Consider the following 15,903-nt stretch of genomic DNA (forward strand, 5'->3'; position numbering starts at 1 on the left):
TTCGACCACTGCGCAGTTCGCTCCTGCGCGACGAGGCACGGCATGTGTGGAATTTTCCAGCCGTTTCATAGCCCTGTATTTATGGCTACTGTCACATCCTCGCCATTAGAAGCCATTTACTGGCTGAATTCGTGATGTGTACTCTTTGTGGAATAAAGTATTATTATTATCATCATCATCATCATCATCATAATATAATTATAATTATATATATATATATATATTATATATATATTATATTATTATTATTATTATTATTATTATTATTAAATGGGTGGGCGCGCTAGCGATTCGTCGACCAGATCACTTAGCTACATTAATTTAAATTAAATTATAGGGTTTTACGTGCCAAAACCACGATCTGATTATAAGGCACGCCGTAGTGGAGGACTCCGGAAAATTTTGACCACCTGGGGTTCTTTAACGTGCACCTAAATCTAAGTACACGGGTTTTTTCGCATTTCGCCACTTAGCTACATTGAATCTGTGGCGATAGAAAAAGGAAAGACTGGCTGTGGCATTTACTAGGGAAATGCTGCGCGAACAATGCATTCATGAAACCCGACGCATGATCATGCAGAGACCTATGAAAATGCGTCATGTTTTGCTTCAAGTTGAAAAGAAACGGGTGAAACAACAATGTAGATAAATGCGCTGCGCATTTTAGACCACTACACATGCATGCTATTGTGTGGCGTTCATTCACTTGGTTGTGTTTTTAAATATATTTTATTATATTTTATCAATTAAAACAGCGGTGATATGCTTTCATTCGATATCAGATGCAGCGAAAGTGTACACAACATGACAATTTTGTTTCGTGACAAAAACATGCATTCGCAGGGTGAACAATTTCTGTCACAACCCAAGAATATCTGTTCTTGCAGAGCCAATGAAAGGGTAATTTCTCTTCTTTCAACAGGCAGCTCCTGCGGTCACCGCTGCGGTGACATGCCTACAAAAGAGAGAGGGTCTGTCGCACAGAGCAGCAAAAGATGGCGAACACAACTGAGAGTTACGAATGCATTACTAAGCACCCGCTTTTTGAATTGTATTGCCTCAACAGGCGTATACTCGACCTGGAGTATCTCAAGCTGAAGCATTACTGCACATACCACCTTGGACAACGCACATCGAATGAGTAAGTATACAAGAAATCAGCCCTTTTTATCTAGCAATAAGGTCAGAAAAAATCCTGAATCCCAGCTACCGCTGCATATATTGCGTTATTCATGGAATGAAAGAGACAAAAGGAATGGATCGAGGGCTTGTTTTATTTGTTAGACACAACAAAATGAACAGTGCATGCCATATAATAGAAAGACACGCAGTGCATTACTCAATCTATTTTATCATATTTTTTATTTATTTTATATATTTTTGCAGCCAATACCGATACACTGCCTACCGACAGTTTGTTTGGTGGGCGTACAGGCGACTTGGTCAAGTTAACAGGGTCGTTCTACCAAGCTGCCCTGCCCATAGAATCAGGAAAGAGTTTCCTACGTCAGGAAGGCATTACACTGGCTACCTGGACGCATGATGGCAGTTCCTCCTCAATGAACACCCAGAGTTTCCTGCCAAAATGACACGTCTTGTTCAGTGAACTATTGCTGTCTGCAGCAAGAGACAGGGAAATATAAGGCCACACAAGAAGCTTCAATTCAAGATGCAACATGAAAGAAAAGTAGCCTTACGTTAGTCAAATATTAAAGCGCCTCGTATGTGCTGCCCCGAGAGCTTCTTTGTCAGCGCGTTCCAAGTTGCTTAAAAGTGGAGGAGGCACTTTCATACTTGTATGCTCCAATGCCTTCCTGCAGGAGCTCGCAGTCTGGCACAGGTCCACAGTACACTTCAGCAAGTCGCTCACATAGCCTGGAACAACAAAGCGTAGTAAATGGTAATGTGCGTGCAAAAACATGCAAACTGAGTACCCGTATGTGCAAGATTATTTCACTGGTGCGACAACGGCAGCACTTTTTGCCTTCAGGTATTTCACCAGCCACCTCTTTGTCCCATCGTCAATGGTCACTTGCTGCCTTGCACTATTTTCGTTCTAGTCAAGTGCGGCAAGGCGTGTTCTGAAAGGAAGCAGAACCATATCCGTTCACATCACAACAGGCCACTTAAACAGCTTATGCACAAAACGTTTTACCTTGCTGCCATGCTGGAATAACCAAAATGGGTATTTTTCGGAGCAAACTGAGTGATGGTGCTGTGAAAGCATTCAACAGCAAATGTTTGCGCGCTCGTGGATAGTCGAGGAATGTCTTTGAGCGAAGCCTTGTTTAGGATGATAGCTTTCAGTGTTTGGTGCGCTGGTGATCGTAGAGAAATGCACTGGAAATAATGCAAGAATACTAAAAAAAAACATTTCAACGCCACATACCTTCTTCTAGCCACTTCTTCTTAGCGAATGCTTCATGCTCGCACCTTCGATAAAGGCTCTCATCATGTACGTGAATGTCAACGACATGACGGACAAGGGAGCGCCACTTACCGAGAATTAGCTCAGGTTGCGCCCGGCTTGAGAGAGCGCACCAATACAGGTGGTTGACGACAGCAGGTATCCATAGGGTGCCTCGATGCCAGCGCCGCCGTTCAGGGTGGTGCCATCCTTTGACCGCCCCCGCGTCGCCGCTTTCTCGGTGCGACGCCATCTTGAATCACAGCGAGCGGTTGCGATTGCTTGGTGCCGCTGCTTAGTTCGAGACACAGTGCGCGCGGATGCTTCGCTGACGCTTCTACTTGCTGGACAGTGTTCAGCCGCATGAATGACAAGCTTGTCAAGTGCATCGAGTCGACATGACGGGCTGTCGTGTTCCCAAGTGCACCAGATCGACGCGTTAAGGGCTTCGTTGTTTACGCTTCCCCCGGGACCCAGAGCGAAGGAAGAGATGGGAAGCCCAAGTAAAGCGGTATCACTGGAAGGCAACGGGTAGCTCCTACATTTGCGAGGTAAGTGTCAAGAAAGTTTAGACTATCGCACCGTGTTTCTCATTTAAATAATAAAGTATTCTCTGATCCTCGCTCACGTACCTACGTTCGCTCACGAACTAAGCACTGCACCGATGCTGTCTGAGTAGCCTATATGGTTTGCGAGCGCGCGTCGCGTAGGCTTTTGCCGTTTTGATCGGCACAGTCTATGCGAGTATAGTACCCTTATATTAAGGACTGACGAAAATGCTTCGCCGCGAAATAGTCTTACATTAGCTACAAATCGTCATGTAAACCACCTATTTTACTTTTATTGCGATAGCAATTATATGGACACTCAAAAGCAGATTTCTGCCGTCGGCGTCGCCGTCGCCGTCGGCGTCGCCGTCGCCGTCGCCGTCGCCGTCGCCGTGAGGTTCCGTATGACGTCAATGGAGATGAAATCGTGGCCGCGCGCCGCCGAACGCTGTATGTGCGAGTGAAAGGGCGCGAGGGACGCGCTCTTTCACGGGGAGTGAACGCACGGCGGAGAACAAACGCGCGTTCTGCGCCGTGCTTCCTTAAGGGCTGCAGAAGTAGGCGTCTCTTTCCTCCTTTACAATCACCATATATGTAGAGCAAACGCGCCTTCTTCCGATGCGCGAGAGGCCGTGGGGGAGGGGGGGGAGGGGGAGGGAAGGGAGGCGACGTTTAGCTGCGGCACCAAGTGCCTATTTATATCAGAGGCTCCGGCAACAGTCACCAACGCCGCACGCATTTTGAGCGAACGCGGGCAAAATGCCGACGGCGTCGACAACAGTTCGGCGCGTTGCCGGTGCTGCTGCATGTCCAAGTTTATACAGCTGATAAAGCTAATATCATTACTCCGTATATCTCTCTACAAATTTGCTATCGCAATTGATGCTTCACCTTTCAGGTGAAACTGCGACAACTTTTTTTCACGGGAAGCACACATCGTGTGTCTCTTGTTTCTTTTTTTTCCCCTCAGTTTCTTTTTTCGCTACTGGTTATTTGGGACTAAAGAACGCAGTGCTTCTTCTGGGGAGAGCGGCTGTTGTGTACCTGGCAAGCGAAGCATTGTGATTTTCTCTGATTTCTCAGCAGATATCTTGCGGATCTCAGGATGTTATGTTATATAGCTGATTTTTTAGACGAATATATTTGTAGCGTGGTGCTCGTAAGCCGATGGTCATTCGTGCTCATTCCCGATCGTAATGGTTACTGTGACGGTCTTTAAATGCCTGTGCACGGTATGCCCAGGTGTAGTAGAGTTAAGGGGCATCATGGGACCAAAATGTTTCGGCGCTTTCTGGCATGGTGTCTGTTGTAGCCTGTGCATTTCTTCGAAACGTGTGAAGCGAAATAATACAGCATTACTTCCGCGAAAATTTATTTTTAAGCACTGTAATGGGTTCTCTGTATTTACAAGGCAACTTTTCATATAAATAATTGCTTTTGTTGTTTTGCTTGTACTTAGAAACACTTTGAAGAGGACCAGTACGAGGCAAATCGACAGGATGGGCGCCGTCTGTTAAAGTCAACAGCCCTACATCATCATGGACTATATTTTCGAAGTGAAAAACATTGCTAATCTGTATTTGAATGTCTTAGTTTCATTTACGGTTTTTGTACGCGATATGTATGCAGTGTTGTTTATTTTTTCAATGTAGTTATCAGGGTTATAATGGCTATTTATAAAATGTTCTGTACTCGCCATCGATGTGCTTAGCTGATGCGACGTATTCGATGGTAGCTGATGTATTCTAGCTAGTTATCTTGATTAATATTACCCGCGGTTGCGTTTTCTTGTTCGTATTCTTGTTTTCGATTTATATTGTGTGTAATAAGGTTGGTGTACTCACTTGAAATCCCCCCCCCCCCCCCCCCATGTAATGAATAAATTAAAAAAACTCTCCCTATCTCGAATTGTGCTTGTCGAGCCTACCTTGCGAATTTTTTTTTTATCTGGTCTTTCAACATAACCTTCAGGCGCCACACAGTACATATAACTTTTCATGTACATATCTCTTTCATGATTGAATGCACTAGACATTACTAAGTAAATGTATTTTGTGCGTCGTTTGGTTTCTTGTGTGTACTACGCAAGATTGACACAGACAAGTTACGTTACATTTTTCTCTACAGCATGCTACTTCAATGCTGTCACTGCAAGAAAGGATCAGCCATTCCGTGATATTTCAATGGAACGCACGAGGTCTACGAGGTCGCCTCGGAGATTTTAAACAGAGACTGCTCAAGTATCGATTTCCAGTTATTGTGATATGCGAGCCGAATATGACTTCGAAATTTAGACTGTCTGGTTACGAACAATTCGCGTCTGAGACAAGTGGAAATCCTAGCAAAGTCTTACTATGCGTGCGATGTGACCTCACGTACTCGCTAAACCAAATTCCGGTGCACAACAACAACGAGTACGTTTCTATAACGCTGAAGCTTAAGCGCCGCACAATCTCGGTCATCGGTGGCTATATTTCTCCCAGGGGAAGATTTGACGCTGAACACCTGAAACTTGTTCTTGACTCCAGCCAAGGACCTCATGTTATCGTAGGTGACTTCAACGCACACCACCATCTTTGGGGTAGCCGGGCCATAAACACTCGAGGAAGACAGCTTCTTGACTTCACAAACAGCAATGGTCTTGACATCCTCAACGACGGCTCACCAACATATTTGCGAGGCACAACGTACAGCAGCTGTCTCGATTTAGCTATCGCTTCACGATGCCTTTCGTCTTCTGCTGCCTGGTGCACAGATGCTGAAACGTACGGCAGTGATCACCTACCTACTTATGTACAATTGAGATGGTTCACGAGACTCCCTAATCGTCATGCACAACGCACTGACTGGGATGCTTTTCAAACCAAACTGGAAGACTCCTGCGGCTGTATAACTTCTCCGCAAGAGATCGAAGAGCGAATTACAGCAGCAGTGCACGCAACAACAGACATCGTCACAACATCACATTCCGGAACATCCGTTGATGTTGTATATGAGCATCTGCGGGCAGTCCGTCGTCGCGCCGAGAGGAAATACAGGCGAACTAAATTGATATCTGACTAGAGGACGTCACGTCGTGTGCAAAAGAAAATTCAAAGACGCTTGGAAAAGCTCGACAGACAGCGTTGGAGGTCATTTTGCAGCAGCCTGGACCCAAGAAAACCATTGTCCACGATATGGCATGTTGTACGAGCCTTGCCATCTACTCCACAACAACGACGTCCCTTCCGAGCTCTGGCTATCAATCAGATGCGCAGTGAGAAGGAGATCGCGGAAGATTTCTGCTTACATCTCTCCGGCTCTACAACAGTGGTATCTACGCTGTTCAGGTGCGCTCCCCCAACAGTGGACGATCGTCTCGACCTTCCATTCACGCTGCAAGAGCTACGTGCTGCGATCTCTTCTTCAATACACTCAAGTGCGCCAGGGCCTGATGGCATTACCTATTCTACCCTACGCCATCTGAGCCCTCGAGCGACTGAAGAGCTTCTGGCTTTATATAATCTCTCTTGGGCCTCGGGAACTGTGCCTGCACATTGGAAGACAAGCAAGATCGTGGCATTATTGAAGCCAGGCAAGTCACCCCATCATATGCTCTCCTACAGACCAGTGGCGCTTGCCAGTTGTATAGGAAAAACCATGGAACGGATGGTTTTGATGCGCCTAGAATGGTTTTTGGAGAAGCGTAATATATATCCAGACGCTATGACAGGTTTCCGAAAGGGTAGATCGTCAATCGACAGCGTTATTGATCTAGTAACGACTGTTGAACATCAGAAACGTCGCCGTCGATTGACGGCTGCTGTCTTTCTGGATATCAAGGGTGCATTTGACAATGTTCTACATGATGCAATTTTAAATGCCCTTGAAGAATATGGCATTGGTGGCCGTATGCATCAGTGGATAGCCAGCTATCTTCGAGAGAGAACGATATTTATGACAACTCTAGACGGTCATACAAGGAACCATCCTGTCTACCGTGGGGTGCCTCAAGGAGGTGTACTGAGCCCAACCTTGTTTAATGTTGTTCTCGTTGGACTCGTCAAAGAACTCACAGGCGCAGTCTCGGTCTCTGTGTACGCAGATGACATCTGTATATGGACCACGAGCTTAACGCGCTTACAAGTACAAACGAAGCTACAGCGTGCAGTGTCAATAACGTCGCAATACCTAAATAGTCGTGGACTTCAGCTCTCACCGACTAAGAGTGTAGCCATGACATTTACCAGGAAGTCAATGGCCTGCTACCCCGTCATGATTGATGGCAAGATTATACCTTCGGTAACCCACTATAAGTTTCTCGGAGTCACCATCGACCGTGACTTATCTTGGTCGAAACACATCTCTGCATTGAGAAAAAAGCTGGACAGCTTTGCACAAATCATTCGACATATGTCTGGAAAATCGTGGGGGCCATCCCAATCATCTCTTCTGCAGCTCTACCAGGCACTTTTTGTTGGATACCTCCGCTACAGCGCACCTGTACTTTCTCGGATTAGTTCATCTGCCCTCCGCACACTTGAAGGAGCTCAGGCTCGCGCACTAAGAATTTGCCTAGGGTTACCACGATGTACTTCCACATGGGGCACTATTGCAGAGGCACGCGCATGCCCAGCTCGAGTGTATCTGCAACATGAGCCAATGCGAGTGCATTTAAGGCTACTGACAAGGCATAGGAATCATCCACTGACAAATGTCACAAGTATACGGCCTGACGCCGCCTACTCAGGAGCCGTATTGTCGCAACGGGATCTACTGCCGTCGGACTTCGCACCACATGGCATACCGGAAGCTCCACTCTGGACGATGGCAAAGCCGACGGTGAAAACCTCAATCCCCGGAATAACGAAAAAGTCGAAAATGCCACTTGCGGGTCTCAAACATTTCGCGTTATCCTACATTGCTTACAAGTACGGATATACCGAACATGTTTTTGCAGATGGTTCTGTTACACAGACCTCTTCCGCGGCAGCTTACACGGTACCTGCAATGGGGATTACGCAGCGGTTCAAGATAGGACACAAAACATCGTCTACAGCAGCTGAGTTGACCGGCATTCGAGAAGCAGTCCGCTGCATACTACAACAAAACCTGGCTAACTGGACAGTGTTCTGCGACTCAAAACCGGCGCTGCAACTCATAAGCAATTATATGAATCCCAGAAGCGCATATAGCCCTCTAATATACGACATCATGGCTCTGCTCACCGAGGCGTCTCAATCCGGACATAACATTGCACTGCAGTGGATTCCCAGCCACTGTGGAATAGCCGGAAATGAGCAGGTTGACGCGGAAGCAAAAATTGCGCACACTGACGGGAAGATTATAAAACTTCCCTTTTGCCGTTATGACATCAACGCCTTGCTACACAACTCCATCAAAACGTCTATGGAGCGACAATGGGACAACCCCGAACATCGGCAAGAGCGCCTCTATAGACTTGACGCCGGCTTGCGATTCCGACTTCCACTTCGGATGCGGAGAGGTCAGGAAACACTAATCCATCGATTACGGCTTGGTGTGGCGTACACTCGCAAATACCTTCACAAGATTGGACGAGAACGAGACCCTGATTGTAGCGTCTGTCACACTCCCGAGACAATAGAACACATACTTTGCGTGTGCCCTCAATATGCGACCGAGCGAAGGACACTAAAACGTAGTGTTGACTCTTTGGACTCCCGCCCCTTTTCTGAAGCCAAGATTTTAGGCGCATGGAGAAGCGTTGATCATGCCCAGCGCACCATAAGATCACTTCTGAACTTTATGTGTGAGACGGGCTTAGACGGTCGTCTCTAGGCCCTGTGCAGTGTGCAGTGCGCGAAATGTGTTTGTGCGATGACGTTCTGTGCGGACAACACTACTCCTGCGTGTAGTGTGTGAAAAGTGCACAACCGCGTATTGGACAACGTGTGTAAATAGTAGCTCCTTGTACGATATCATAATCACCTGTCACCTACCTCTCTCTGTATCACCCACTTCCCCTTACCCCAGTGAGGAGTAGCAGGCTAGAGACACGCTCTCCAGGCCGACCTCTCCTCCCTTCTCTTCATTAAAATCTACTCTCTCTCTCTCTCTACAGCATTAACTAAACCTTATTTTCACATCGCAGTTATTTTTACACCAGCTTCATCCTGTCAGCACACAGTTTTGTGGGCAAAAAAAGCAAAATTGCGCGTAGATATCGTCATATAATTGCAACGAACGCGAAGAGCGCGCGCAACGCAAGAGAAACTAACCGCCGTGCGCGAGTGGCTGGCTACGGTAAAGGAGGCGTGACGTGTAAGCCAAAATACAACACCGAAAAAGAAAAACTTCCACACACAGGGGTTCGCAAACCTTATATATCAAGCATCGAAGTGCAATGAAAAAATAGTGCGCATTTCAAACATACACACGGCATATTAAATCTGATTGAATTAGGCAACTTGGGGCATGTTCCCGGCGCCATACATTTACGTCTTCGACCTTCGACGAGTTAACGGCTATTAGTTATAAAGATGTGCAGATGCGATACCGATAAAAACAAATCCTCATCAAGGCAAAGCACTTGGAAGCGCGCCGCGAGTAACACTATTTATGAACGCAAGCGTAGCCGAGTCTGAGCTCGTGTGATTCAATATGGCGGCGCCAGCGGGGTTGTCTCCACCCTGAACGGCGGCGCTGGCATCAAGGCACCCTAGGTATCCATGGAGCCAGCTCCTGAAACTTCTTAAGCTTCGCTGCTGCTGTCAGCTTCTTTTTGAGCACTTTAAAAAAATTGGGACAAGCAGATGCATCATGAATAAAAATTTGAAAGCCCAGTTATTTCACTTGTACTTGTGCTTCTAAAAAAATTAAGCAGAACTCACTCTTGGCAACGTGCCAGCAATCAAAGTTGTGCTCTATGCAGATCTCCTTTGATGTAAATGCCTTTATCTGAAAGTGACGGTCAGTCACCAGAGTTGAAATCTCGAGGCCACTAGCTTCGCATATTTGCAGTGTCCTCATGAGGCCTTCTAGCTCCATAAGGTTGCTGCCCTTGGTTTAATTTGACTGCAGCATAACCAACATTAAACCAAGCACATATAATCATGAACAATGCAACCTTAAACCGCCTGTTGTTTCTCAAAGATTGTGCACAACGCACTAGTCCACCATTACCTCCTACGCAATCTTGCAGATTATACTATACACATACTCTTTCATGCAAAAATAACGAATACCTGTAGAGTTTTGATGTGCAGCACCTTGTTCAGGTCTATGTCCAGAAGAGAGTACGTGCCATACGTGGCGGAATGTCCAGGGAAATTTACCCTAGCATCCCCAGCAACCCGGAGTGGACGGCCAATGGCTTCATCAAAAAGGACCTTTTGTTAGTGTGTCCAGACATTGAAGTGGTAAACGTGTACTGCTCATGAATCTATATGCATACACTGTAAGGTTGGTTACGTACGTGGCCTAACCACTTTGGTGAACCCACGTACCTTGGTGACTGCAGGAATGAGGAATGCATTTTGGACTCTGAAGTGTGTTTTGTCACTGCTGGCAGGCAACAGCCACACTCCTGAGTGCCCTAAAAAACTTAGAAGCTTCGCAGCCTGAAAAAAATACTGCTGCAGAAAAAAGCAAGCTACCAGCTGCCCTCCAAATAATTATTGGCTGTGTTGCCCATTTAGAAACATGGTGGTTTATGCACATGCGTGTCACCTGCAATAATGTGGCTTTCACATTTTTATCATTTGCTCTACACGGATGTGAACACAGAGGGCAGACCGATTGCAGTTCATCCAGAGTAGATTCGAAAATAATGAACTTCCTCTCTTCCTAAAGAGGCATGGCTGTGTGATCAGTGCTGTCTCTGAAAAAGAAAAGACATCTATGTGAACACTGCACAATATTACAGGACGGTCTAATACATACTCAGCCAAACTGACATCAGAGAGGACAAAGGAAGGATCATTTCGATTCTTGTTTTCACTGTCAGCAATTTCCGCTTCAGGTGCATCTGTCAAATCTGGCAATGGTGTCGAAGACCGTGGTGGCATAAAGCAGCCAGTTGAAATACTACAGGACTTCCCTTGGATGTTGACCTGTGTTCCTATAAAATAACATAAGCCAAAATATAATTTAGCAGCAGCAGTAGGACTGCTCGGATATGTCATTTTCAAAAAAAAAAAAAGGCCAGGAACTAGACGGCACAGAAAGGAAGAGACGCGGGGGAGCGCACGTCTGTGTTCAGGTTGTTCCTAGTGCTGTGGAAAACGACATACCTGCACCATCTGGCTCAATGCTTCACCCTGCTAAGATATTGAGAGTGAAGAAGTTTAGGTGCTTTGATCAGTAATGCCAATGCAAATATTTTATGCTGGTTGTTGTTACGTATATATGCTATGCATCGCAAGGCTAGTTACAAAAGAGCAGTCACAAAACGATGCAGATTGGTTTCTCTGATACACCTACCCCAGTCTCTGCAGATTAATGATGTCTGAACAGCTGCATCAGCCTGAAGTGCTTTTGGTGTAATTTGTCTTTCATTGGCGGCATGAGGTTCTGGTGCAAATTGCTGTTGTAGTGCTCCAGGGCATTTCTCTTGATGTGCCTCACGCTCACTATTTTGCCTGCTATTTGTAGATGATTCTGCGCTGCGTTCACGGGAGACTGAAAGAGAGGGAAACAGTTGACGGAACAATTTAATGAACACTCATCAAAGCATAAAATTTTATCAACATGAGCTGAAGATTTTGACATGCATTTTTTTCCTGTAACCCACATAAAGAAAATCGCATTTTTTAAATAAAAGGCTGCATTGACAAATCTGAAATAATTTCGTCATTGGTTAATTATGAAATGTACCTGATTGGGTGACTTCTTCAAACGGTTCCTGCTCAATTGGAGGGGTATGGATTTCACAAGCATCACACTGCGTTCCTTGGATGTGAACAGTTTCTTTGTGGCAGTTTCCTGTGACAGGAACTGTCACACAGGAACACAGGAACAGGAACCACAGGAACAGTTTCCTGTGGTTGATCTTTGCAATATTTGATAAATGATCTGCAATAATGGAATATGAGAGGTAACATAAACATTGAGCACAAAACATATACTGAATGTACAGGGACGAAATTTAATTTTTATTCAACTGCAAAGTTTGCGGAAGCTGTGTAGCTTTCCTTTGTAGCCAAAAGGTTTCGGTGGATGCTAATGGATAATTACTCCCTCATTGCAAAACATGTGAACATACACGTCTGAAAATGCACGAAGAATGGATTATTGCCCAATTGCGGTCAACTAAACAAATGCGGAGAAAGTACACATAAAAATGTACTCTAAAAAACTGACTCTCCACATACAAGGTAACGAGCTGTACGTGAGGTTCGAGTCTTTGAATGTGCGTTCTCCCGACACCCGTGCTCATTTGCGCGAGTGAACTTACGCGAAAGAGCTCAACACGCTTTATAGCGAACTCGGAAATGACTTGAACTGCGTAACCACCACTGCGCAGTCGTGTAATACACTGAAAAGCTACATGCGATGCAGTGTCATTGGCACGCAAAAAAAAAAAAAAAAATTGAGGTACGCTCTCAGGCGTGGAAAGAAAATAACGAATTCCGCATAGGGGATGACTTTCTGGTACACTAAACCTCTCATACAGAATGCTTCACAATTGCGCGATCGGCGTTTTCGCGAACCATAGCGCGAAGATTTCGCTTTGCACCAGACACTTGTGTAAGAATTATTTGTCATTTTCCCCTGTACACTTGCTTTTTCAAGAGCGCACGCAGGCGAGGCAGCTTCGGGGCACTTTAGCACTGCGTGGATGACTGAATAGTAGTTGATGCCGTCGGCGTGAGCAACTGCACAAGAAAGGCTGCAAGTGAAAGAAAACAGTACCAACCTCTTTTCGCTTCCTTTTTTCAAACGCGCCGCTGATCATATCTGCCTTGCGTTTTCGTGAGAAGACCGATGGCACAGCGTCAGGCTTTAGGCGTTGCCTTTTGAGCGGCATGCCGAGGCTTTTCAGCAAAGCCGGGCTGGTCACGTAATCATCGTCGACGAAGTGGTCCGCGCAAACGAAGCCACTTTTTTAGAGGTCTCCAGGCTGGGCGTGATGGCTGACGGGCACGTATCCAAATTTTACGCACCTTCTCTTCTCTAGGAAACGTGTGCGACGGCGTGTCACGACCGACGATGCTGTTATAACAGCCTTGGGCGCAGCAATGCCCGGGCATTTCCTTTCGCCGCGACGAACGCGTCAGTACCGAGCGACGACCGCGGGAAGGCACATGTAAGACGCGCCACCTGCGCGGAGCGCCGATGGGGATAAACAAGCGCTGCAATGGACCGCCACCACCAGAAAGACTGCATGTGACGATTGTGGCCCACCTTGGCCGCGCGCGCGAGCGCGTAGGTGTTATGACGTCAAATATCAGCTTCTGCCGGCGGCCGCTTGGATGTAAGGCGCAGCAGAAAATCAATAAAAAATCGTTTTTCGTTTCTTACTACCAATGAGTCTGCAGTTACATTTTTAATGAGCACAACGTAATTTAAGCAATTTCAGAAGTTTCAAATGATGGCGGCGATCGTAATAAGAAAAGGGGAAAGCGGAAAATTCTCGAAGCTTATATATCAAGTCGAATTGTCTGAACTGTCCAACTTTATCACGAAGCGGAAATAAAGCATATTCGAAATTAAAACATTGCAAAGATTAAAGACGTAGTAAAGAACGGGTCAATTACGAAATCAGCAACGCGGAGACGAGGCAGCGTCAGAGGCAGATGGGCAGGGACAAGATATATGCGATCAAAGATAAACGAGGCAACGTCGTCTGTAACGTCGATTATAGAATAAACACAGCAGAGGAACTTTACACCGAAATTTACAACACACAGAGCAGCTATGTAGCCGTGCATGCCCATTGAACGTTGAAGAAGTGCGAACATTGCCCCTGCGGCAATATGTAGAACTTCACCGCAATGCGCCAGCATAACTCAATGGGCAGCAGGTTTAAAAATGATATTTCAAAAAGCCGCACGAATTTCAGCAACCTTAAGCGAGAAACTTCGAGAGGGTATACCCTTTTAATAGCATGCGTATTAACGGCACTTATTCGTAACTTTCCTGCTACGTTATAGGATAGTTCTAATCCTGCCCAAAGGCTGCTTTAACGCGGCAAAGACTTTACGAATAAGTGCCGTAAATACGCATGTTAATACAATGGCATACCCTCTCAACATTACTGCATAAAAGTTGTTGAAATTCGGGCAGCCTTCAGAAAAAAAAATATTTTTTGAACATGCTGTCCATTGAGTTACGTCTGTGCACTACAGTGAAGTTCGGCAGATAGCCGAAGGGACAATGTCCAAAATTCCTGGACATAATTACACATCGTTGCAGAGAAAATAAAAAAAATCACAAATGTTGCTACATAAATGAATTACATTAGGGACATTGCTAAATATGTCCAGCGAAAGAAAACGGTAAGAGAAGATGGAATGTCAATGGTTCTGTTAAAAGACGGCGGGGAAATTGTACTCGAAAAGCTTGCGACCTTCGTGACTTCAAATGTACCAGAGACTTGGAAAAATGCTAAGTTCACAAGAAAGGAGACGTTAAAAATTTCTTGAGAATTGTGGACCAGTTTGCTTAGTTAGAGTATTGTAAGAAACCACTAGGTTTTTACCAACAGAATTGCGGCAGCATCTGACTTCAATCAGAGTAGAGGACAAGCTGGCGTTAGAAATACCCAACAATCATTAATTACCAAATTGAAAAGTACGCAGAATATAAACAGCCCATTTTCCACCTCTAACAATTACGAAGAGAGATTTCATTCAAGTGAGATACCAGCACTTATGGATGAACAGGGGGAGTGAAGGAGTGAAGGAAGCATATATTTTATTATAGGTGATATCAATAGAGATTCCACAGCTACCAAAATTTTTACAAGTGGCATAATACCGATTTAGAAGGGTGTCAGGCTAGTAGACACAATGAGTGCATTGTAAGTCACTACATGCCTTCAGGAAGTAGTGAAGAGGCTCGGCTGGACATAGTAATAATAATCAGCTGGGAATACCCTAATAACCTGCGGTTTTCATATTACATTTCCTGTACAGTAACACTGGAGGACTTATAACGAATTATTTGGGACTTGAACCCGCAACGTCTAAGGCTGGGGTAGGTTTCTGGGATAATGGAGCCTGGTAAAGGTACAAAAAATGGATTTGAGCGCGGTAATTTTAATAGTTTCTCTTCCGAAATAAAAACTATTCATTACATGAGCAGGATTCTTCAATTCGAGAACTTGACCGCGAATAGACGCAAAATTCGCATGTATTTGCGGGTCTGTTTGACGCTCGAAAAAATACTTTTATGTAGCACGTATTGAGCATTAACACAAAGCTGCATCGGAAGTTTTTCATGTCGCTCTACAATTCTCTCATTGACACTTTTCAGCTAATTATAATATTTGATAACTTTATTAGTTAATTAAAACTAATTGTGTAATTAGGCGGAATGCAGAAAATAATCTGAGTATCTCCAAGCGACGGCAAACAACATTACCTTGGTTTTGTCCAGCTACGTGGCATTTGCATATTTTTATATCTTGGCGCATGATAGTTGGGACACCCTTTATAGCTGATAGCAGTAATTGTGCACTGCTCACGTGTTTGCAAGGACAGCTTGTTTGAACAAAGATTATGTGATCCCTTTTATATTCAGCGATAGCGTTCTCGACTTAGTTACAGTCTCTTAAGGAGACGGTTCATCGCTGTATTGAAGTTCAGTGAAAGAGAAATCAACGAGATCTGCCCAATTATTTAATATGTACGTCTACTATGCGGCTTAAAGAAGGACGTTAAAAGAATAATTCAAAATGTGGTTGGAGCACCGACTCCTAAACACAGTCTAGGAAAGAACGGTGTTGCCATCTGTGTGTACACCGATGGAAATGTTGCTGCTGAG

General features: G+C 45.2%; 1 protein-coding gene, 1 long non-coding RNA gene and 1 pseudogene across 2 annotated transcripts; 1 reads left to right on the forward strand and 2 right to left on the reverse strand.

The window, feature by feature from the left end:
- The first annotated feature begins 974 nt into the window (after nt 1–974).
- LOC125943421 (uncharacterized) lies at nt 975–1,579 on the forward strand. Its single transcript, XM_049662725.1, has 2 exons — nt 975–1,141; nt 1,285–1,579. Exons 1-2 carry the CDS (start codon nt 996–998, stop codon nt 1,541–1,543), a joined length of 405 nt encoding a protein of 134 aa, XP_049518682.1. The 5' UTR covers nt 975–995; the 3' UTR covers nt 1,544–1,579.
- Nucleotides 1,580–1,748: 169 nt separating this feature from the next.
- Nucleotides 1,749–9,981, reverse strand: LOC119440064 (uncharacterized; annotated as a pseudogene).
- Nucleotides 9,982–10,171: 190 nt separating this feature from the next.
- LOC125943017 (uncharacterized) lies at nt 10,172–11,592 on the reverse strand. Its single transcript, XR_007465496.1, has 3 exons — nt 11,398–11,592; nt 10,858–11,035; nt 10,172–10,795 (listed from the first exon to the last, which is right to left on the reverse strand). It is a non-coding gene; the product is annotated as an uncharacterized LOC125943017 (long non-coding RNA).
- Nucleotides 11,593–15,903: the final 4,311 nt, after the last annotated feature.

The sequence above is a fragment of the Dermacentor silvarum genome, chromosome 2 (genome assembly GCF_013339745.2).
Source record: "Dermacentor silvarum isolate Dsil-2018 chromosome 2, BIME_Dsil_1.4, whole genome shotgun sequence".
NCBI lineage: Eukaryota > Metazoa > Arthropoda > Arachnida > Ixodida > Ixodidae > Dermacentor > Dermacentor silvarum.

Bases quoted from the DNA above. Each gene is read 5' to 3' on its own strand.
- LOC125943421 (XM_049662725.1), top strand. From the start codon at position 996: ATGGCGAACACAACTGAGAGTTACGAATGCATTACTAAGCACCCGCTT. The intron at 1,142-1,284 runs GTAAGTATACAA...TTTATTTGTTAG, and splicing joins GGACAACGCACATCGAATGA to ACACAACAAAATGAACAGTG.